The sequence below is a fragment of the Micropterus salmoides genome, unplaced genomic scaffold (assembly GCF_014851395.1).
Source record: "Micropterus salmoides isolate LMB-PRFRI ecotype aquatic unplaced genomic scaffold, ASM1485139v1 Ms_hic_scaffold_242, whole genome shotgun sequence".
In the NCBI taxonomy this organism is placed as follows: Eukaryota; Metazoa; Chordata; class Actinopteri; order Centrarchiformes; family Centrarchidae; genus Micropterus; species Micropterus salmoides.
The window spans coordinates 829-25,732 of record NW_024041618.1 but is presented as its reverse complement, the minus strand read 5'-3'; the positions used below and the strand labels follow the sequence as shown (position 1 = coordinate 25,732).

General features: G+C 39.7%; 1 protein-coding gene across 1 annotated transcript; it reads left to right on the top strand.

Moving 5' to 3' along the window:
• Window positions 1-937: 937 nt before the first annotated feature.
• Window positions 938-24,699, top strand: LOC119918795 (ryanodine receptor 2-like; the record flags this gene model as incomplete). Its single annotated transcript, XM_038739483.1, is given in 28 exon segments — window positions 938-1,264; window positions 3,865-3,990; window positions 4,604-4,708; window positions 10,149-10,223; window positions 10,365-10,443; window positions 10,650-10,762; window positions 11,154-11,277; window positions 11,517-11,613; window positions 11,697-11,771; window positions 12,265-12,425; window positions 12,546-12,706; window positions 12,803-12,924; window positions 13,746-13,929; window positions 14,014-14,149; window positions 14,401-14,496; window positions 14,611-14,729; window positions 15,055-15,188; window positions 18,755-18,996; window positions 20,668-20,860; window positions 21,064-21,283; window positions 21,471-21,575; window positions 21,744-21,847; window positions 22,065-22,148; window positions 22,396-22,555; window positions 22,790-22,937; window positions 23,206-23,414; window positions 24,132-24,306; window positions 24,491-24,699. Coding segments are annotated over 28 exon segments (3,804 nt in total), but the record flags the coding sequence as incomplete, so codon positions are not given.
• Between the last annotated feature and the right edge of the window lie 205 nt (window positions 24,700-24,904).

Here is a 24,904-nt window from a genome sequence, read left to right as displayed (position 1 = left end):
TGATGCTGTTAAAAAGATGTGTTACATCAGTAGTTGTAAAAATAGCAAGACAACAGGCCTTTATTTTGATTCATAATCATGTTTCTGTAGGCTATGTCAAATTCTTCTTATCGGTATGAGATTATAATTAGCATTTATGTGATCAACAGTTACAGGTAAAAAGACTAATACAGTACATACTGTACGGCTGGGATAAGACACTGGCGAGATGGGTTGTGTGGGCTGTAGTGGCAGTGCTAGTTAAGCTACATTTTAAGTACAGTTTTACAAGCTAAGAAGAACTTCAATACAATTGGCCATACAGTAAAGCATATTTTTTAATTGGTAAAATAGTTCAGACTTTGTAGAAAGGTGACATCTGCAATATGATCTTCAGAGGCTGCAATTATTCCTTCACCCTGTTATATTAAACTGTTGGATGGAAAGAACAATGTATTAATGGTTTAGCTTTTCATAGAGCCTCTCAGGGCTAAAAAATACATATATAATATAACAATTTAATTTGTGATGTTTACAGATTAATAACCTGTGACATAAAGTGAACTATGAGCTCCTGAGGGTAAATGGATGCTACATGTAGGGTGACCAGATGAGAATGGATGAAATTCGGGTCTGGAGTGGGGGAGGGGAATACAATGCTAAAATTACCTAATTATTTTTGTTCATTAGGACAAACAAAACAACTGTGGATATGTAACAGTGGGTAAATCATGATCTTTTACCCAATTTTTTAAGTTTTAATTTTATTCATTTCGTGTCACATCTGTCTGGCAACGCGCGTGTCAGATCTCTGCCGTGGCTGCCTGAAGCTACACTTATTTTGTTACATGCTGTTGACACAATGTACAGACAACCTGCAACCCCTGCTGGAGCCTGAGAACTACACAAGGATGTTTAATTAGGCTATAATCAAAACTCACGGTAAGTCTAATTTTCGGGACAAACCGGACAGGAGTCGGGACAACTGCTCCTAATTCGGGACTGTCCCGAATTTTTCGGGAGGTCTGGTCACCATAGCTACATGCTAGCACATCAAAGCTTCACTGACAAAGTACTCCCGCCAAAATGGAGTCACGGGAGGCCCAGATCTTAACAGCAGACTCCACCCACACCGGCTGCACATCTTCGTTCTCCTGCTTCTCCAGTCTTCCTCTTTCCCTGTCAGTGCCGTCGTTATTGCTTAACTCTGTCTAATGTGGCTTGTGTCGCTAAAATAATGACTAACACTGGAGAGGGCGACGATGAATTTCAGTTTCTACGAACGGTAAGTCAACCACTTTTTAAACTGCCCTTAAATGTAAAGTTAATGGTTAATGCCTTGTCTAGCTAAACTGACTTAACCTTAGCTAACAGCGCCAACAATTAGATAAACAATTAGTAACATAACCTGGCTCTTTGGGAGAGAGGCAGTGAGTCAACATCTCATATCTTTCTCATTTTAATTCATATTTTAAATATAACACTTTATTTGTGTATCCAAAGAAGGTTAGAGTCAAAGGCAACTGGACTTGGTTGAAGATACTTAGTAGTTTAACATTAGTGTCTCAGGATACAAAAAGTAACTTCTCATTAAGGTGCAACTTAACAAATTGGTCCAAATCCATGCATGCTGCATCTTTACAGACTGAAATTACTTCTACTATTTAAAACATATCACCTTAGTTTTAATATTAATTAGTGAGTCATTATTGTAGAAACGTAACTAAACATTACTAGATCTTGGTTTAATTTCAGTAAGCATGGGTCTGTCAAAATAAAGTGTGACCTTATGATGCGTTGCTGTAACATAAAAGTTGTTAATTTCATGTTTCTTTTTTTATTATTTATTAGTGTAAGTAACAAAAGATGCATATAGTAACTATTATAAGATTTAATTTGTAAATCAGATCTCCGCAGCATTTTTGCCATCTTTGTCACTTGTTTTGACACCATCACTAAAGGAAGATTGCAAATGGCCTTTCTCATCTTAACTGCAAGATGCTATCATTGTTCCCTAGTTGTAAGTTGTCCTCTCACAGCTTGTTATCATTGCCCTCTGATAAGGGCATATTACAGGGAGTATCTGGGGTGGATATGAGACAATTGAACACAGTATCAAGATTGGGGCGAAGTCATTTTGCAAGATCGATCCACAATATGAAATAGCACTGTAGATATCTGTCATACATTATTACATTAAATACAGGGTTTCTCCAAGGAAAATGTTCAGCCGAGGCAGGAAGCCACCCAGATCCTGACAAATCATCATCTTCAATTTAGTAGATGACAGCAGAAACACATTTGTTAAATATGGTATTTATGCAAAGGCAGCACTTCTGGTTCTTGTAATAAAAATACAGTTATTTTTTATGGTGGTAGTGGACGTGGTCTTTGTTTGAGGCAGTGTGGTCCACATGCACTATAAAACCGCACAGGAAACACTGTATTGTACAAATTGAAAAAAAAAAAAGATTAGCATCAATTTCAAATCCAAAACATGACTTTTTATAGCCGGTTGCAGCCGAATGAACATGCATTTCGAATTGCCACGGCTTTCGACATTTGGATTTTCACTTACCAAATGCACCTTGAAGAAGAGCTGAGTGCTCTGGCCATCTGAATGCCACACAGTGCCTCGTTGGGCAATGTGTTTGACAGATTGCAGAGTACTGCTGATATGAGGAGTGGAAAGAAGGGTGAATCAGGGGTCAGACAGTGCAGTATCTTCCCAAAATGGAGGTATGGAGAGGTGTCCTGGCTGGACTTTCCAGACCAGTCCTCTGTTGTTCCTTTCTACAATTCCTTAAATAGAAGTGAAAAGCCCAATTCCTTTCACATGGTCCATTTGGCATTTAAATGGAGATAAGATAAATTTTATGTGACAGAGCTACTGTACATGCATTTACTGTAGGGCTAGACCATGTTTTACTGATATATATAATCATCAGCTCTATTCTTACATTTAGGGGCACAGAAATTGTTTTGAGAAGTAACATGAATGCATCAATCTTTTTAAATTGAGCATACAGCGTGCACAAGGTACAGGGCCAAGAGATTACCAAAGATATAGGATGTACATTGGACCTAACAAATGGCAAAAATACATTGTTGTTTCTGCTTCTTCATTATTGAATTTCTTTTCAAACTATTTGAGGCTGCTAATTCTTGTGCGCAGTTGCAATTAGCTTTGGGGTTTAATAGGATTTTATCCAATCTCCAGGATTGAATTCGCTTAAACTCAATTTATTGATTTGATATGAATGAAGGTTTAACTGGGAGAATGCGACTCCTGAAACTGACGTCACCTGATCAGCGAGGGAAGACATATTACTCTGTGTTGTGGGAATATAGAGCCCTGAAAAGTCATGCCAGTATGACTGACGGTCTTTCTTGAATACACTTAAATAAAAACCGTATGTAAAACCTTCAGTGACAACGGATCATTTTAAAAATACTGTATGTTTTCGTGCAGTTTGCTCAGAGTTTCTGCCATTTATGTCTTTTTGCCTTACTGTCATTTATTCTTGTGGGATTGTTTACAGGATTCCTAATCAATTTCATGCTGGCACTGAATGGGGATCTTAACTCTCCTAAAAGAATTCTATAAATATGACGTTCAGTAGGAAGTTGTAGTGTCTAAATGATGCTTCAGAACCTTAGTCAAAATTGTGTATTTCAGGGGGAAAACTGAGTGCTTGAATTTCTTTTGGCACTATGAAATCCTGTAATTTACTTATATCAGCTTTGGCATTCACAAACAAATCAGCTGAATCTTAATTTGCACTCGCCCTATGAATGTGGTCTTTTTTTTTAGTATATGGGAATCTGTAACTCATATGGGAGTTTGCTCTTGCTGCTGTCATCTCTGTGATGTGTTTTTCTCAGGGAGACGAGGTGGTTTTGCAGAGTACCTTCACCTCCCAGGAGGAACAAGTAAAGCTCTGTCTTGCTGCTGAGGGATTTGGCAGCAGACTTTGCAGGCTCGAGTCACTTCTAACTGCAAGGTAAAGAGCTCCACCTCAGTGATTGCACACGTTTTCTCATTGCCAGAGCAACCCATTTGTCAATTATTGCCACACCTCATCACCTTTGATTTGTAATAATAAAAGAGAGATGTGTAAAATTATGCAAATGAATAATTCACTGAAAGTTCAACAGTATTTGATCTGTACAAAATTACTGTATGTTTAACACCAATATATATAGTAATCATTCAAACTATAATACCAGAAGCTTGTTGACATTTTGACATCAGTCTGTCCTTCTACATAAAGTTTTAAAGAATGTCTGCTAATTGTGTCTGAACAGTATGTTATTCTTCGGTATCTTTACGCTTCTTTTCTTGTTGTTTTCTACTACTAATTCACCTCTAACTTATCACATTTAATATTTCATAATATTTCAGTCATGTTATTTATTAATTTATTCAACATCTTTTCATAATGTATGTATTTGTTGATTTTTTTGTTTTCCTGCTTTTCTCCCCATTTGTACTGCCCAATTCCCAATTTGCTGTGGATCTTGTCACTGCTAATTACATTGTTGGCCTTTGGAGGGAGGAGACAGATAAGAAACTACCCCAATGACACCTGCTCCTTTGTTTTTGTTTTTTTATTTCTCACAGAATGTTCCACCAGACCTGTCTGTATGTGGTTTTGTCTTGGCCCAGTGTCTCTCTGTTAGAGCCCTGCAGGAGATGTTGGCCCACAGTAAGCACCTGGCTGCAGAGGTGAGAGTCTTCTCTGCTCTTCTTTTCTCCGTTTGCCTCTCAACACTCCTGAAACAGATAATATTTGCTGTTTATCAATGTCATTGTGACATTCATATGATGATTTTATGGTACGAATGACCACGATCATAAGTGATTCATTGGAATATCAAGACACTACAGTAGTTTCTCAGCGGGGGCGGTACTGCCCCCCAGGGGGCGTTCGGAAGATGATGGGGTGTGCTGGAAGCAATATTTTGGAAAGGGGGGCGCTGAATTGCTTTTGGGGAGAGTTTGTTGAGGTGAAAGTTTTAAGGCAAGTTTACACCAAAGATTTATAACAATACCAGTTTAAACTTTCAACTACTAAAACTGTGGTCTGCAACATTAAAACCTGTCAGTTTATTCCTCTGCGACTGGACAAGGCTGTGTGAATCGTAACAACTCTTCTCTCTGTGTTTCTGTCAGCTTCTTGTGGCGCAGCTCAGTGCTGCCTTCAATGGAACTGCAATTCAGAGTATCATCTGTAAAATTTCAGCCACATGGTGTTTACTGTGTAAACTCTGGAAAATGGAAGCTCTCTTTCTTGATATTGCTGTGGAAAAATGTCTTTCTTTTAAAAGCAGTAATTTCTCTGAGGAATACACCATGAAGGCCTTTATATCGCTGTGTTTACACATTCACAAGGGGATAAATTCCGACTTCCCCTGAAAGCAACTTAGCATCCAGCACCTGATGCGATCCGATTATAGATTACTAGTCATATGAGAGTAATTAGTTATATTACAATATTACTGTCTCTGAATTAATAATAATATAATAATAATCTTTATTTGTAGAGCACTTTTCAAAAGCAAGTTAAATAGAATAAAATAAAAGGGATAAAGTCAAATAAGATGGGGAAAGTCTCTCCTATAAAAGTGTTTTAAGAAGGGACTGACAGCAAACGCTCTGTCCCCTTTAGTTTTCAGTCGAATTGCCATTGTGTATGGGACTAAAAGGTCAAAAATATAACAAGGCCAGAAGCCATGAAGAGCTTTTTTTTTTTTTTTTTTTTTTTTTTTTGAATACAAATTTTTATTGAATTTTACACAGTATTGATACATGGCTGACATATTTTGCGTCAACATACAGGAACATGTAAGATACAAGAACATACAATTGTTCTGGAGACAAACTCTGGCATTATAGTCCAATGAACACAAACGGATGGAGCAGTGTATATCGATGGGAGTGGATTAACACTAACAAAGATTATTCGACCACATTACAAAGGTATCACAGTATAACAGGGTTCCGTTAAAACAACCAAGTAAATAAACAAATCTTAGTCAGATTTATCACCAACCTTTACATAGTCCCAAAACATTTCCCAAAGGTTCACCCCTCCCCTAAGGTTATCACTTAATCTGTTCAGCATACATTCATAAGATGTCATTTCTGCCATTGCACTGATAAATTTACAGAGGCTATGTGGAACCGAATGCAGGCTCTAGAAAACCAGTGCAGGCGGAATAACGTAAGACTTGTGGGACTGAAGGAGACCTTTGGTACCAACGGGACGCTGCATGGCTGTATACAACAGATTCTATCGGAGGGTCTTGGTGTCGAAATAGACGAGGAGTTGGAGATTGAAGGGGTCCACAGGCAGCCGGCACCAATACCGAATATGGACCAGCCCCCGAGACTCATTTTGATCTGCTTTCTAAGGCAGTCAGCAAGGGATAAGGTGGTCAGTGCAGCTAAAGAAAAGCGGGGGTTTGTGTGGGAAAAATGCTGGCTATCTGTGTTCCCGGACCTGACGAGAGATCAATTATAGGCCTATAAGTTTGCTCAATCTCGACTGTAAAATTCTGACTAAAATCTTAGCAAAAATAGAAAAATAGAACTTCAACTGACAATGTTAGACTTTTGTTACACTTAATGTGGCTGAGCCGATTTCAAAACACCCCAGTTACTGCCATTTCACTCGATGAGGAGAAGGCATTTGACAAGGTGGAGTGGCAATTCTTGCTTCCACCCTGTCCTATTTCGGCTTTAATTCAAATTTCACGCGCCAGGGGTGCCTGTTGAGCTCATTATTGTTTATTACTTTCTTGAGGTCTTAGCAGTGTCTATCAGAGCACACCCTGAAATTAGAGGAGTTGAGGGTGGAGGTAAAGAACACAAGTTATTACTATATGCGGATGACATTTTAGCAGTAGTTTCTGACCGCTTAACATCTTTACCACAGTTGATGAATACCGTTCAATCGTTTTCTAAATTTTTGCTATGCCATCAACTGGAATAAATCAGAAGCGATGCCACTTTCCAAATTGTGTCTTTCATCTATGGTAGAGAAGTTTAAATTCAGGTGGTTGCGCAAGGGAATGAAATACCTGGGAATCAAACTTTCGGAGAATATAGATGAAATGGTGACACTGAATTTTAACCCCCTACTTCAGAAGATTAAAACGAACCTCGAGAAGTGAGAAAAGTTAATATCATAAAAATGTTAATTGCTCCGCAGTTTAGTTATGTGGCAAAGATGCTTCCAATTAAAATACCATCTACTATATTTAGACAACTTGATGACATGGTAAAACATTTTTTGTGGAGTGGTAAAAAAACAAGAATTAAACTGAGAAAGCTATGTGCACATAAAGAGAACGGGGGGCTGGGCCTCCATGATCTAAGATTGTACTGCCTGGCCTTTGAGATGGCTAAATTAGCGAGATACTGGCATGTTATGGAGGACAAAGCAGCCTGGATGGATATTGAAAAGGCAATATGTTCACCTTTTAGACCCATAGAAGTATTGTCTCAAAAAGGGTCTAATATTACAAACCCGGTACTTTTACACGCAAAGGATGTCTGGGTCAGAGCCCACAAAGTGTTTAAACTTACGCACACCATGCAAGGGTATTTATCACTGTGGGGTAACTCTGGTGTCTGTATTGGGAAGAATTTTTGCTATATTTCTAAGTTGATAAAAACATGATTGAACAAGCTTTGTGGTGTGCTGCTCAAAATTTAAATTACTATCAAACCAGACACCAAGATTCTTTGCAACAGGCTTAATGTGATTTACTAGGGAACCAGCAGATGGCAGTATTTGTTTTGCCATCTGCTGGGACCCGATGACCAGGATTTATGTTTTGTCTGAGTTCAGCTGGAGGAAATTATTTGACATCCATTTTTTTACTTCACAAAGGCAGTTGTTAAGTGAACTCAGCATTCCAGGGTCTGTGGATCTGACGGACAAGTACATTTGTGTGTCATCAGCATAAATATGAAAAGAAATACCATGTTTATGGATAATATGTCCAAGGGGAAGCAGATACAAGGAAAACAAAATGGGTCCTAAGACCGACCCCTGAGGCACACCATATTTAACTGGACAGAACGAAGAGACATAGTTGTTTACAGACACGTAAAACTTCCTATTTGACAGGTAGGATGAAAACCATTCTAGGGCAGTACCAGAGATCCCCACCCAGTGCCTCAACGTCTAACATGATGTTGTGATCAGTGGTGTCAAAAGCAGCACTAAGGTCCAGGAGTACCAGGACTGAGCACATACCTTCATCAGCAGACATTAAAAGGTCATTGGTGACTTTAAGCAGGGCAGTCTCAGTGCTGTGGTACTTCCTGAAACCAGATTGAAACCTTTCAAATAATTTGTTATTTTCCAGTACAGTGAGCAGCTGTTTGGACACAATTCTTTCTAAAATCTTTGCAATAAAAGGCAGTTTTGAAATTGGTCTAAAATTTTGTGGGAGGGAGGGATCTAAACCAGGTTTCTTTAAAAGTGGGTTCATGTAAGCCGTTTAAAATAATCAGGGTAGGTAACCAGTAGATAGGGAGCTGTTAAAAACAGAGATCAAATGGGGCCCAACAGAATCCATTCCTTTCAGTAAAAACTTTGTAGGTATTACATCAAGTGGGCTGGAGGACACTCTCATTTGTGATACTGTTTTTAAAAGCTCAGACAAGTCGATGGGATAAAACTGGTTAAAACTGTCTTGTTGCTGGTGAGGAACCGCAGCTAAAAACAATACATCTGTGGTCAGATATGGTCATGTCCACTAATTCCACAGAGGAAATGCTGACACCCAGGGTAAAAACCAAGTCCAGTGTATGACCACAGTTATGTGTTTGCCCTTTGACATGTTGTTTGAAGTTAAAAGAAGTGGCCATATTTAAAAAGTCAGTTGCATTAACATTGGTGGGGTCATCAACATGAATATTAAAATTGCCACAAAGAACAATTCTGTCATAATTTAAAACCAGAGTAGATAAAAATTCAGGAAGTTCTGATAAAAATCCTCCAGGCGGTTTTGGGGGACGATAAATTATAACAAATATGATAGGTTGCAGCCCTCCAACTTTAAGAGTGAGAACTTCAAAGGAGCTAAATTCATCACAGCGTACTTGATGACACACCACCCACCACCACGACCACTGACCCTCGGTTGACTAAAACAATCATAGTGAGGCGGACTCAGTTCAGCTAGCTGGCTATAGTCATTCATTTGCAACCATGATTCAGTTAAAAACATAAAATCTAGATTTGCAGACAAGATAAAATCATTTAAGATAAAAGTCTTACTTGACAGAGATCTCACATTGAAGAGAGCCATTTTAAATGAGTTTGTTTTGGGTGCTGGTGTTGGTGTAGTTGTCCTAATCCTTATAAGATTGCTATGATTTCTATGTGGGATGTACACATTTCGGTTTACTGGTCTATGCGTGATGATGACAGGAATAGAAGTCTGTAGAACAGCGCTGGGAGCAGACGGCTTTACATGCCAGCAGGTGGAGACGGTTGTTTGTGGCAGTGAGGCAGAGTTCTGTTCAGTGTCCGGTGGTGTCTCCAGGTGTGCTGTCATTCACGCTTTACACTACTTTTGCATTACTTAATTTAAAAGTGAGTGTGGGGCGGGGTGGATGGGTGAAATAGGATGAATTGTGTCCCCATTAAGAAAGACGCTGTGCGCATTTACGCACGCGGTACAGCAGCATAACGTCACTGATTATTTGAATCCCCTGACTGATCTCTCTGATCATGAAAGTAATTTGTTAAATAGAAACAGCTGACTTTGTAAAGCACAAACACATCTATCATAGCCTATATCTATTTAGGCATGATCCATCAGGGCAGGGGAGCGTCTTGTTAAGAGGAGCCAAGCTCCCCTGTAGTTTGCACACTGCCTACAGTTTCAACCATCGGATTCCCGCAACAGGAAATAACGTTACTCTTTTACTCATGGATTTGTTTTTCTGGTGCTGAAATGGTGACTTATTAAAAAAACACCACTTAATTACGGGTTAAAACGCTATGTAACGCGCGTTACTGAGATTGAGAAACAAAATGAGGCACACATTATTAAATTATTATTTCCCATTATTTAAATTGATAATTGTTTGCACTTTTTTATTTAATATTTAGAGATCTATCATATATAATTGTGATTTACAGGTGGGAGCTGGAGGAAGCCATCGCACCCTTCTTTATGGCCAGGCAGTCTTGTTCCTACACTCATACAGTGGCATGGTGAGTCATCTTGATGTAATGCAGACATAAATCAGAAGTTTTCCATCTTACTTTTCCCACTTGCTGATGGCAAATAGTTCTATATCAACTATAAAAAGAAAATGTTTTCATATAGTCACTGAAATGTATATTTGCTTGCAGTATCTCAGCTGCTTGTCTTCATCACAGTCTTCGACTGACAAGCTGACTTTTGATGTTGGTCTCCAAGAGGATAAAGCAGGTATTTAGTTTTGGACCTTTTTAACAGTTAATAATTGTAATATTTGTGCTCTTAACTGTGTCTATTAATTATATTTATGCATTTCAACACACCTTATTCTCTTTGTTTAATTCTAATATACTTTGGTTTGTTTGTAGCTGCAAGCATTTTTCATCAAGCATGTACTGTAAAATCGTAACTTTGTATATATTCTGTTTGTGGCTAAGGTGAGGCATGTTGGTGGACTGTTCACCCAGCATCCAGACAGAGGTCAGAAGGTGAGAAAGTGCGTGTTGGAGATGACCTCATACTGGTCAGTGTTTCCTCAGAGAGATATCTGGTGAGTCTGTAAATGAGCAAAGTTAAGATGGCAAAAATCTGCTTTCAGACCACATCAAATGACAAACACCATTACCCCGTTATTTGTTTGAAGAAATAACAAAAGACTGCTAAGTAAGCATTTAAAGCTGGTAAACTGAATGTGTTTTCTTTTCCACTGCATTTCTTCTCCATCTTACCCTGAGCTTTGCAGAATCAGAAACTACCATTTATAAGTCATTGGTTTCATTTCCTTTGCCAAATACAAAATTAAGTCAATCTGTATTGTGTCTGCCTCTGATGAGATGCTTAGCATAATTGCTTATGATAACAGCTATTGTAGAAGAAAAATCAGAAGTTTCATTCAATGTTGATGAGCCCATTCTTGCTATTACCATTTTGTTTCTTCCCAGCACCTGTCCTTTGGCAGTGTATTTGACAACAGAAACTTGAGTGACAGCCTGATTGTTAACGCAGCCTTCCAGCACACTCTGTGGAGTGTTGCTCCCATCTGCTCTGGAGGTGGAGTTGCTCAAGGTAAGTTTATTTACTTTTTGCTCTCTTAAAAGATTGAAAAACAAATCTGTCTAAAATGATATAATCCAAGTGATTGATTAAAGAGGTATTCTAGCTGACATACCCTCTGTGTTATTTCACTTGGAGCAATTACCATTGTTTAGATAACAGTTACAGCCAACTAATGGCCTGTTTTGAAGATGCAGTTGAATGTCTCTTTCAGTGGAGATTATGTCTGGTGTCTGTTGTGCTAATTTTAGGATACCTGAAGGGGGGCGACACGTTGCGACTGCTCCACAGCCATAGTGACGCGTGTCTGACTATTCCATCCGCAGAGCAGGGAGAAGAGCTGCAAAGGTCAGTTGAAAAGACCAGTCGTCTCTCATGTCAGCTAGATAAAATGTCCTTTACCTCTGTCTCTGTCTTTTTTCTTAATCTAGGATAATGCACTATGAGATTGGATCAGTCTCCAGCCATGCCCGCTCTCTCTGGAGGCTGGAGATCCTGCGTGTTGTGTAAGTATACATAGCATGTGACGATGCACTCAGTCTCAGTTTAAAGTAATATTTAGCCTATATAAAAATTGTATGTTAAGCTTTATAGTTTTAAACTTTTTATTGGAAAACAAAACACTCAAAATTTTGAGTGTATATATAGTATAGTATGTATAGTCTCATTGGCAAGAAAATAATACACAAATACACACAGTAGTTGATTGTTGTTAGACCATAGAGGGAGTCAGTATCATGTTGCACATAGTGCAACTTATAACTGCAAGAGCAGGGCCCAGAATTTCTCTTTCTGCTGTTTTCACCCACGGCAGTTGTACAGTGTTCCTAGAAACACGTTTAATATCACTGGCCCAGAATGGCATTAGAATTGTGTATTCCATGCCTGCTCCCCTGCCATTTCAATAATAAAAAGAAAACATTAAATATTCTGGACTGTTCATTTTCCTTAAAAGGAAAAGAAAAGCAACAAAAACACAATGCTCTTGATATTCCTCAGTTGGAGTGGTAGACACACATGTTGGGGGCAGCCTTTCCGACTCTGCCATATGACCTCTGGGAGATACCTGGGTCTTACAGAGGAGAAGGGCCTGTATCTGGTTGATCGGGACAAGGCTGACATCAACACAACCTCCTTCTGTTTTCGATCATCAAAGGTGAGGACTCACAGGAGAAATACACTGAACTGTTTTAAGTCTGCCTTGATCAGTTTCGTAATCTGAGGTTTATATAGACTGCAGACTTGAAGGTCGAGTAACAGTAGATTTTTGTCTATAGGAGAAGCTGACACTGGCACAAAGACTGATGTTGATGGCATGGGGATCCCAGAGATCAAGTATGGAGACTCCATTTGTTATGTTCAGCATGTAAACTCTGGGCTCTGGCTCACCTACCAAGCTGTTGATGCCAAATCTACACGTATGGGAGTGGCTCAGCGAAAGGTTAACCTTTTTAAATTAATGTTCTGAGATGCACTTTAAATATAGTGATAGAATCAATAGGATTCAAATCAATTCAATTCAATGATGTGTTTCCAGGCTATTTTACACAGCGAGGGTCATATGGATGATGGGTTGACGCTGTCTCGTTCTCAGAGCGAAGAATCTCACACTGCCAGACTCATCCGGAGTGCTATTCTCCTCTTCACTCGCTTTATCAGGTACTGGATGCCATATCTAGACCCTCAGTCAACTGTGGATACCACAGTGATAGAGACATGGTTACAATGATATAGGACTTTCCTTTAACTGTAAAATATTCCTCTCGGTATGTATCTTGCTCACAGTTCTTTAAATAAACAAAGAAATCTAAGTGATACGTTTCAGCATTATGTTTATGTTTAAAAGAATATTTATATCGGCCAACGCAAAATATTTTTTAAAACCCTCAAATATTGAGCTTTAAAAATCCGTCTGGTTTATGTCCGTGTTGTATACGAGTGGTGCTAGATTTAGGTATCACAGAACATCCACATTCTATGGCTATGTATAAAATGTGCCATGGTAATGGACTTCAAATGTTGCACACACACACACACACACACACACACACACACACACACACACACACACACACACACACACACACACACACACACACACACACAAAATACCAAGTTCTACTATGACAGACTTTTTCAGAATGCCAGAAATTTTCAAAATACAATGGGAATGCAACCATGCTTTTACAAAGTTCAAGTTGTATAATTAAGTCTCCTACTTCACTGCACTGAGAGAAAACCCTGTCACACCTTCTGTTTTCTTTCTTTAAAAACAAAAATAAATGTCAATCAATCGTATACGAGTGCTACTTGATAGAGGGTGTCATACACAGGAGAACCCTGATTAAGGATAAGTTAGCATACGTATCATAGAAAATTGCTAGGGTTAGTCATATCAGTCAAAATTTCAAAGTCTGGTAGTTACATTCATATAATTGTTGCTCTATTGTTGCATTATACTTAACCCGCCTTTTCTTTAGGAAACTGGATAGTTTTAGTGAACAAGGAAACGTCACGTCTGTCAGCCTGCCAGTGGAGATGGTAACACGTAGTCTGCAGGATCTTATAAACTATTTCCAGCCTCCACCAGAGGGGCTACACCATGAAGATAAACAGAAGAACATGATGGCTCTAAATAATCGGCAGAACATGTTTCAAGAAGAGGTACATTTTTTTGTATGAATAAAAAGAACTCTACGTGTGATATGTTTGTCCCTGTTCCATAAGTATTTCCTCTTTTCTTCTCAGGGTGTGATAGATTTGGTTCTAGATTGTATTGACCATCTACACCAATGTATTAGTGCTTCTCATTTTGCTGAGGCTGCTCACAGTGACACGGGAGAAGAGTGGGAGACCATCATCAACCGTTTCTATGACCTATTGGGTAAGAATTAACACACATCTTGTATTGTATTGATGCATCAATACCAGTTGATTATATACTAGTGACAGATACCCAAACAGATTTTCCTGTTTATATCTACTAAGCCGTTAATGACTTGTATAATTGCATTTAGCTTAAAACACATGGTTTGAATTCTGCCATTTTGCATGAAATGCATGGGTTGTGTTTGCCTTTGTGGCTAAGTATTGTGAATCCTCTTCTGATGTTTCCTTATTTTTTTTCCCCTTCAGCTGCTCTGATCCGGGGAAACCGTGTAAACTGTGCACATTTCTCAGGTTCTCTGGACTGGCTGATAAGCAGGCTGGACTGGCTGGAGGCCTCTTCTGGTTTGTTGGATTTGTGGGAATTTCATCAGCATAGCAAAATATAGAAAATATATATACTGTAAGTACAGTGTAACTTCAGTACAGAAATGAACAGTTGCATACTTTAATGTACAGGAGTCCTGGAGGTTCTGCAGTGTGTCCTAGTGGAAAGTCCTGAAGCACTCAATGTCATCAAAGAAGGACACATTCATTCTATCATCTCTTTTCTAGACAAGCATGGATGCAACCACAAGGTAGTTTGCAAGGGTTTTCTTTAAGCTTGAAAAAAGAGAAGTTAAAAGTTATTATTGCCATGTTATTTCTGTATTTTCTGGCTAAAATGCAGTATGCGCAGCTAAATAATATTTTGTCACATAACACCATTATAATCTTGTGTAAATGTCACTAAATGTTATTCATGCATCATGGTTTGGGAAGGAACTGATTTTTCACTTATGCAAAAACAGACACAAGTATCGTGGCTGTAATTGCAGTTTTTGATCTGTTCCCTAATATGAGATCATTTCCATGTGTTTATGGAGCTTTTGCTGGATGAAGTGCTGACAGGTTGTGTTCCAGGTGCTGGAGGTGCTGTGCTCTCTGTGTGTGTGCCATGGTGTGGCGGTGCGGTCTAATCAGAACCTCATCTGTGACAACCTGCTGCCAGACAGAGACTTGCTGCTCCAAACACGTCTGGCTAATCAGGTCACCAGGTACAATTTAGAATGTTTTCTCCTAATAGGACTACTTTGTTTTGTCTATGTGTCATTCTTATTCTTCTTATATGCCGATAAATTCAGTGTTTTTCTGAATTTCCAGCATTAGATTAGGTCTTTAGATTACATTAGATTATTTAGGTCTGTTTTTTTTCTGTAATTCACTATACACAAAAATCTGACATGCCAAAGTTTCATAAAAGATTTGAAAATCAGAAATATGATTTGCTATAACAAAAGAGCATGTTTAAAATGTATCTGGGCTGCAGAATGCATCCTCCAATATGCTGTCCTTGCTTTTATTAACTCTTGAAGCCACCACTGAGTGAGTCCTTCTTCTCATTGCTTTCTTATGCATGTATTTAGCTGGGGGCTATTTGTCAACTGTAAAAGCCTTGGTATCCTTTTATTGAAGATGTAATGTTGTCCACATCCTTGGTACAAGAAATATTCTCCCCTTAGTAATTTCATCTGAGCACAGAACACATCTTTTCTCTGTTGGACTTAAAGAGGTGGTATTATGCTCATTTTCAGGTTCAAAATCTTAATTAGGGGTTGTACCAGAACAGGTTTACATGGTTTAATTTTCAAAAAACACCATATTTTTCTCATACTGGACATTGCTGCAGCTCCTCTTTTCACCCTATGTGTTGTACGCTCCGCTCTTGAGCTACAGAGTGATGCATCTTACTTCTTAAATCTTTGTTGGGAGTTGCACATCTGCTGGATTAGCGGCCGTAACCTAACGCATGGTATAAGTAACTCAGAAGTCCACAACCACACAACATCATTTTTCCACATCTTACCATAAACCACTACAAAAGTCACCATGTTTCAACTCAATTTTACATAAAAATTGGCCAAACAATTTGAACGTTTGCTCAGTAGCTTTCACATCAGGTGTAACATTAGCATTATAGCTATAACTTTAGCTGTGATAGCCAACGTTTACAACTCTGCACTTGAACAGTCTGTAAAGTTACATTGCCGTGTTTATTTTAAATACAATTCACAGCCAATAAAGCATACTTACAGGTTGTGATTATGAATTTCCAGGCCCAAACAGAGTTGCATCGTTTTTTAGGACTTAACGTTGAACTGTTGCCGGTGGTGTGACGATCCAACGTTATGCTGCCTTGCCGAAAAATGCTACCTTAGCGCAAATCGATAGACTCGACTCTACTCGGCCCCTGCTCCGTTTTTTCATTGCAGATAGTACCCAGAGATAGAACATAGCTTGTCGTCATAGCGACGCCACACACAACTGCCGCGACGTAATGTTCAATGCGACACACACACCAGCGATCCACACAGCTTTCTCTTTTTTAAGTTAAAACAAATGTAAAGACAGATAAGCGGTATGAAAACCTTCCAGCTGTGTTTTCCCTCTGCTGTTGTTGCTGCAGCGGTCTGTGTGACGGCGGGAGCAGAGGGCTCTGTGAGCGGGCAGCTGGCCGGCCTCACACGCTCCTCCCGCGGGTTGGTACAGGCTTCCCCCGCAGCCTCTTGCGGAGCTCCTCAACTCCAACAATATTCAAGCACGTTTTTGTTCCGCCATCACTTCTCGTAAAACTGTCAATATTGGAAATCTACACAGCTGATTCTTCACCTCAAAACTTCTCAGAAGTGGATTTAGTGATGAAACTATATACGAAAACTGTAAAATATAAAACTTTCTGTTGCTGGCCTCTGTCTGGTGCAGCATTGATGATGCAGTGAATAGTGAATATTGTCTCTGACCAATCAGCAGTCTGTGGTGTTTTCACATTACATTTTAGTTTCCCTCAGCTCGCTTGGAACCTCGACGGAGGTGAAAAAAGTACCTGGTACAGGTACAACATTTCTACAGTGGAAAACCAAACAAAGGCGAGTTGAGCCAAAGGACCTCCGCTCAGACTAGCTTGGTTTGAGGGCGTGCCTGACCCCCGCTAGCTGCTTGGCAAGCTTTATGACGCGTTTTCATTGTGACGTCACAAGTAAAGGAAGTGAATGGCTGGACTACAAACGAGCTGTTTTCAAGCGGTTCAGAGCAGAGCTTTCTGAGGGAGATGGGAACTCCCTTTGGGCTGGACTTTGGGAACCTGTTACATGCACAAAAAAGATATATAACTCAATAAAGGAGAGGGAAAAAGCCAAAAAGCATAATACCACCACTTTAACTTACAAGAATTACTTGTATCGTCTCTTCATTTGCTGCACCAATTCTTTTTGTCTGAATAGATCAGACCAAAACTGTTGCAGAGCAGATATCTTCATCTCCTCCTCTTCCAATGAGACTTTAGAAAAGTTGCCCGCTGCCTGAGATGGAATACTGCAGAGTTAATCTTGGGACACTTTTCAGATGGTTTCATCATATTTCATGTTGTCTCAATATTTTGGCCCTCTGTTCCAGTCTGATCTTGTAGGCAGTTTCCACTACCATTTTCATCTGAGCATTTTTCCCCCCTGTCCTTTTTTTTCCAGCAGCTGCCTTCTTTTATTAAGCTTTTCTCTATCAGCCACCCATTTTGTTCCTCAGGCCTTATAGCTCATTTTGTTTCATGTTCTTCACACCTGCTCATTCCCCCAGCTCTCTCTCCCTCCTCAAGCTGTGTCTCATTCTATCACTTGTACTTCTTGTTCACCTAAATGACTCATTAGCGCATATGTTTTTATTCTCATTTCCTTTATCTCATCTATTTTCTTTCTCTTTTCCATCTTTTCCTCCTTGCCCACCACATTTTGTCAGTTCTTCTAGATGCAATTTTTCCTATTCTTTTTTTAATCCATTCTTCTTTTCTATTTCTATCTAATCTCTTATATCATCTTAACCAAGTCATGCCTTCTTCTCAGTGTCCTCTTCCCATTCTTTCAATTCCCCTCATGAGAGCTCTGTCAAGGGCAAGGTTAGTGTCACTATATGAACTGGCATTTATTCTCCAGACAACCGTCTTTGCCAGACTTAATTCCAGCAACATATTGGTGATATTCTGGTCTACCTACCTCTTTGTCTTATTGTTTCTCACATTCTGCTTGCAAATTATCTCTGGTAATTTAGTTTCAGCATTGGTATTAGGAGTTCAAAAGGAGAACCTCTACAAGAGCCTGGTTCTGTATTGGTTCATTAATAACAATGCAATGTACTGTGCCCATGAGAGTTGTACTTTGTGTGGGCTGCAGAGAGTTCCCTGCATATTGTATATTCAGTGTATTGTTCTACACAGGTCTGTGTGGTAAAAATCACACAAGCATCTACCAGAGACTGTAATTTGATTTTCAGATCAGTGATTCTCTTTGGTATGACTAAAAAAAGCTAGCATTTAACTAGCAATACATTTCTGAAGATTTTCATTCACTGCATTTATTTCTCCTCTTTCCTCATGATTTCCTGCTCTTATGTTTTTTGTAGTAGTCATAATCTTATTGCTGTTCAATTTTATAACAAGACATATGAAAGTATTTATAATGCTTTTTAATATACCATTAATTTCAATCAAACCATGTACGGAAAGGAAACTATGATATTCTGTCTTTTTTGCCCTTTTGTTTGTCTTTGGTACTCTCTGCACATCACTCCACCACAGCATGAGACCGAACATCTTATTGGCTATGGGGGAAGATTCAGCTCAGCATCGGAGGTGGTACTATGAGCTGGTTGTGGATCATATCAACTCTTTCCTCACATCTGAGCCCACACACCTGCGTGTTGGTTGGGCTTGCACTGAGGGCTACCAGCCCAGGCCCACAGGAGGCGAAGGCTGGGGGGGCAGCGGGGTGGGAGATGACCTCTGCTCCTATGGCTTTGATGGACTTCACCTCTGGTCAGGTGGGGATGAGATCAAACAAGAGATACATGATTCAGTGCACACTATTGCTATGTACAGTGGGGAGAACAAGTATTTGATACACTGCTGATTTTGCAGGTTTTCCTACTTACAACGCACGTAGAGGTCTGTAATTTTTATCATAGGTACACTTCAACTGTGAGAGACGGAATCTAAAACAAAAATCCATGTATGATTTTTAAATAATTAATTTGCATGACAAAAGTATTTGATCACCTACCAACCAGTAAGAATACCGGCTATCACAGACCTGTTAGTACTTCTTTAAGAAGCCTCCTGTTCTCCACTCATTACCTGTATTAACTGAACCTGTTGGAACTTGTTACCTGTGTAAAAGACACCTGTCCACACACTCAAACAGACTCCAAATTCTCCACAATGGCCAAGACCAGAGAGCTGTGTAAGGACATCAGGGATACAATTGTAGACTTGCAAAAGGCTGGGATGGGCTACATGACAATAGGCAAGCAGCTTGGTGAGAAGGCAACAACTGTTGGCGTAATTATTAGAAAATGGAAGAAGTTCAAGATGACGGTCAATCTCCCTCGGTCTGGGGCTCCATGCAAGATCTCACCTCGTGGGGCATCAATGATCATGAGGAAGGTGAGGGATCAGCCCAGAACTACACGGCAGGACCTGGTCAATGACCTGAAGAGAGCTGGGACCACAGTCTCAAAGAAAACCATTAGTAACACACTACGCCGTCATGAATTAAAATCCTGTATATGACAACAACCCGAAACACACAGCCAGGGCAACTAAGGAGTGGCTCCGTAAGAAGCATCTCAAGGTCCTGGAGTAGCCTAGCCATTCTCCAGACCTGAACCCAATGGAAAATCTTTGCTGAAAGTCTGTATTGCCCAGCGACAGCCCCGAAACCTGAAGGATCTGGAGAAGGTCTGTATGGAGGAGTGGGCCAAAATCCCTGCTGCAGTGTGTGCAAACCTGGTAAAGAACTACAGGAAACGTATGGTCTCTGTAATTGCAAACAAAAGTTTCTGTGCCAAATATTAAGTTCTGCTTTTCTGATGTATCAGATATTTATGTCATGCAGTAAAATGCAAATTAATTATTTAAAAATCATACAATGTGATTTTCTGGATTTTTGTTTTAGATTCCATCTCTCACAGTTGAAGTGTACCTATTATAAAAATTATAGACCTCTACATGCTTTGTAAGTAGGAAAACCTGCTAAATCAGCAGTGTATCAAATACTTGTTCTCCCCCCCAGGAAGTACTGCTGGGGTAATCACTCACTGAAATGTTTATGATCTAGGAGTGCAAGCTATTTATAAAGAGTACAGATATAGACCAGAAGAAACTGTCAGCAAAATAATGTAAACATACTGTACATATACACGCATACAATAGATGTATCTTTTCTAGGATAGAATAGAGGGTGATATCAGTTAAACAGGAAACATTTACAAGAAATACCAAAATGATAAATGACCCAGCATGCAGTTTTGCTTTGTATCCCTTAATGTTGAATTATTTAACAAACTAAGGTACAGAGACTACATAATATATTTACAGGCAAGTTTAAAAAATGTACGCTAGGGATGTTACAGAATGCCTGATTAAATGTAGAAACAAAGAAGTTCAGTAAAAACATATGAATTGCTTTTAAGTCTGTCTCCCCTGAATCTCAGGCTGTGTCGGCCGCAGAGTGAGCTCTCCCTTCCCTCACCTGCTGAAAGATGATGATGTGGTCAGCTGCTGTCTTGACCTCAGTGTTCCCTGCATCTCCTTCCGGGTCAACGGTTTGCCTGTGCAGGGCATGTTTGAGAACTTCAGTGCTGATGGACATCTTTGTCCTGTGGTCAGCTTCTCTGCTGGAGTCAAGTCAGTGGCCTACATGGCTCAAATGTTGACCTGAAATGTTGAATTTAAAAATACCTGTAATTTGTTTTCAGTAAACTGTCCCTCTTCTTTATTAACGAGGATAATAAATGTTACAGAGAAGTCAAAAGTTTACTGAAACGTCATTCTTCAACGACCTTGATGCATACAGTAAATGCCTTCCCTGTCCCATTTCTCAAAATCAGGGTTCGTTTTCTGTTTGGGGGAAGGCACGGGGAGTTTCGCTTCTTGCCCCCACCAGGTTTTGCACCATGCTCTGATGCTCTGCTCCCAAGGGTCAAGCTGAAAGTAGAGCCATGTCAGAAATACATTTTTGATCAAGGATATGGGATACAAGAGCTCATTGGCCCCTTAGTACCTGCCACGCCAGTGACTTTTACTCCCACACCAGTAGACCTTGTCAAGGTAAAAAAAAAGTATAGTGAAACAGATCTTATTTATTTTATTCCACAAATTTGAAATCAAAACTAATTGTACAGAGAGATTTTAGATGTATATTAAATTGGAAGATTAGGAATTTGAAGTTGATCCTTTGAAATTTACCTTCGATATAGTTTAGTGTCTTTTGCTTTACTCGTGTTACTCTCCAAAGGTGGAATTGCCCCCACAACTTTTGGATATCCGAGAAAAAATGGCTGAGAATATCCATGAACTCTGGGCAATGGACAAGGTTGATCTTGGATGGACACACGGCCCTGTAAGAAAATAAAACCACATCAATAATTAATGTTGTATAAAATCAATTGTTATATTACCTTGTCACATAGTGTCTGAGAGTACCATCTAAAGCTTTCCTTGAAATTTGACTGGTCTAGCTCTCTACACTTTATCTGCCTGTTAAAAATTATTAGCTTTTGTCAAACAGGTGAGAGATGACGTTAAGAGGCATGATCCCTGTCTGGTGGAGTTCTCCAAGCTCCCAGAGCAGGAAAGGAACCAGAACTTTCAGATGGCTCAGGACACCCTCAGGTAAGCTCTACTACCTACATCATACAATAGACAAAAACTTTATTATACTTGATTATTTTGATTAATTCATTAAACATGAAACACTCAACACAAATATATACTGTACGTCAACAGACCTTTTGCAATTTAAATTTTACACTTGGCAGTGTAATTATTAATCAGTGTCTGGGCTTGTTTTCATGATTAGTAAATGTGTCTGTCTGTTTTTCCACTGGAGGACTCTCCTTGCCCTTGGTTTCAACATTGGTTGGACTGATGACCACGCTGAGGAGAGAGTCAAATACATGAGACTAGCCAATAAGTATGTACATGTTTAATGGAGGAGCCCTTGCTCATCGGAGAAGTTTGTGGGGGGGTAGCCCCATGTGTGAGTTGCCTCAAGTAAAATTCAAAATCAAGAGGTTGCCTAGGAGAAGCTCTATATCAAATGACTATGAGACTAATACTGTGAAAGCACAATTAAACCCTAACAACGGATTTTACAAAAATTGTTTAATATCATTTCCAATCTTGATACACTTGTGTCCAATTCTTATTCCCTTTCTCAGGTATGAGCAGCCCAGTGGCTATAGACCTGCACCAGTAGACTCGAGCCAGGTTGTTTTAAGCCCAGCCCATGAGGAAGTGGTTAACTTGCTGGCAGAGAATGATCACAATGTGTGGGCCAGAGAGCGCATCAAGCAGGGATGGACGTATGGAGCCCAACAGGTTTATGTTCTGTGCTTTATTGCTACATTGGGCAGGCACTGCTGAGGAGGAATTGCATGTGAACAACTTTTTTTCAGTCATAATATTGCATGTAGCCTCGCTCAAAAGTACATTGTCTCTCAGTGGCAACGTAGACGTGCACATAGCAACAGCGTGCTTTGACAACACAAGCATTAATACTGTTCTCTGACAAATATAGTCGCCCATTTTTGCACTTTGCGTTTGTATTTTTAGGATGTGAAAGCAAAGCGGAGCCCATACCTCATTCCTTACAACCTTCTTGACGAAAGGAGCAAGAGAGTGGGCAGGGAGAGTGTCAGGGAAGCTGTCTGTACCCTGCTGGCTTATGGTTACAGCCTGGAGCCCCTCAACCAGGAATGGAGTATGTGTCAAAGTCCTATAATTAATCTTGTCAGTTAAAGCTCTGTTTTATTCACTGTAACCAGCATAAGACAATGAATGCAAGTATAATTAGGATAAGGCTCTGTTTCTTATCAACTAGACTAGTACAGCGTATTAGTTACCATTTTACAGAATATTTACAATGCTATAAAATTTGTCAATATTGTATTGCAAAGATTCTATTTGAATGCAAATCGGTTATTATTTTAGCAGATAACCATATGTTTTTCTGTTTCTTGGGTTTACAGCCACATTATCAAATCCATGTCTCTTCTCTGCTGAGAAGTGCAGAGTGTTCAGACCAGATAAATCATACACTGTAACCCGGGGGAAGTGGTACTTTGAATTTGAAATAGTGACAGCGGGGAATATGAGAGTGGGATGGGCCCGACCATGCTGTACACCAGATAAAGAGCTCGGCTCAGATGACCAGGCATATGTCTTCGATGGATTTGAGGTGATCTATTCAAATTTGCCAGTTCTTAATTTGGCCACATGACCAACAATGTTAAAACATCAATAAGCCCAAATCACATTGTGACTTTGTGAAAGCCCCAATGTGGATTGGTTGGAAAAAAACATGGCTTTATGTTCCCACAGTTCTCAGACATTTCCTCTTACGTGTGTAAGAGTGAACGGGTGTGCTCTGGCTGCTGGTGTGATCATTAGTCATACCAGAGGATGTTTGGAGAGCATACAGGGACAGTGGCCTTATACTTGTCTGTAAAATAACCATAATGAGAGGAATTCAATGTAAGCATGAAAAAGTCCAACAGAATAGCTAACTTCAATGCAAAAGTTGCACATCCAGGCAATGTCATCTGAATTCAACCTGGTGCTTGGACAACAGCACATAATTTCAGAAAAGCTGTGATTAAGACGTGGAACCCTGATTAAACAATTGGCGCGACAAACAGTGCCAGTCTCTGGCCTATTTCCACATGATTTAAAATTTATACAAAAAACTAATTTTTTTTATACTAACATTATGTAATATGAGGGACATGGACATAAGCAAAGTGGCGCACAGCCATTGTAGTCTGACAATCTTTTTAACATCTTACCTCATCATGTGCTATTGATGGGTTATTTTACCTCTTTTCCTGTTACTATATGAGGCTTTCACACTTGCCTCTTTTTTATTTCTTACTCCTTGTCTTCCTGTTGCTTTCAGGCTCAGTGGTACCATCAGGGCGTTGAGCCCCTGGGACGTCCATGGCAGAGGGGCGATGTGGTGGGTTGCTTGGTGGACATGGCTGAATGCACCATGATGGTCACGCTCAATGGAGAGGTGCTGTTTAATGACAGAGGATCAGAGCTGGCTGCCAAGGACTTCGATATCAGAGACGGTGTGGAAGAGTTTTTGACTCTATATAGTGTATTGCACAGACTTGATACTGTCCATTAAACTGAAACATAATAAATCAAGATATTGATTTTTTTTCCCCCCATTCCTTGAGAAAGTTAAGCCTATATCAAAGACTTAAATATATTTATCAGACTGACATTTTTTTTAAATCTTGTATTACCCAGGCCTGTTGCCTGTGGTCAGTGTTGGGGCGAACCAGGTGGGAAGGCTGAACCTGGGCCGACAAGTCGACTCTCTGCAGTACTTCACTGTGTGTGGCCTGCAGGAGGGCTATGAACCATTTTCTGTCAACATGGCCAGAGAGCCAGCCCTTTGGATGAGTTGGAAACGGCCTCAGTTTACCTCCATAATGCCTGATGATCACAACATACAGGCTAGTTACCAGTCCATAGGCATTCTTTTACCTACCTATTAGCTTGGTTAATGAGTCTTTAGTGAGGTGTGTTTTTGTATGCAGTATTTTAATATTGTTGGACCCAAGGTTGCTTATAGCACTAGTTAATTGACAACACTGAACTGAAAATGTTGTTCAAATCTTATTCAAGGTCACTAGAGTCTGTGGCTCAACAGATTCCTTA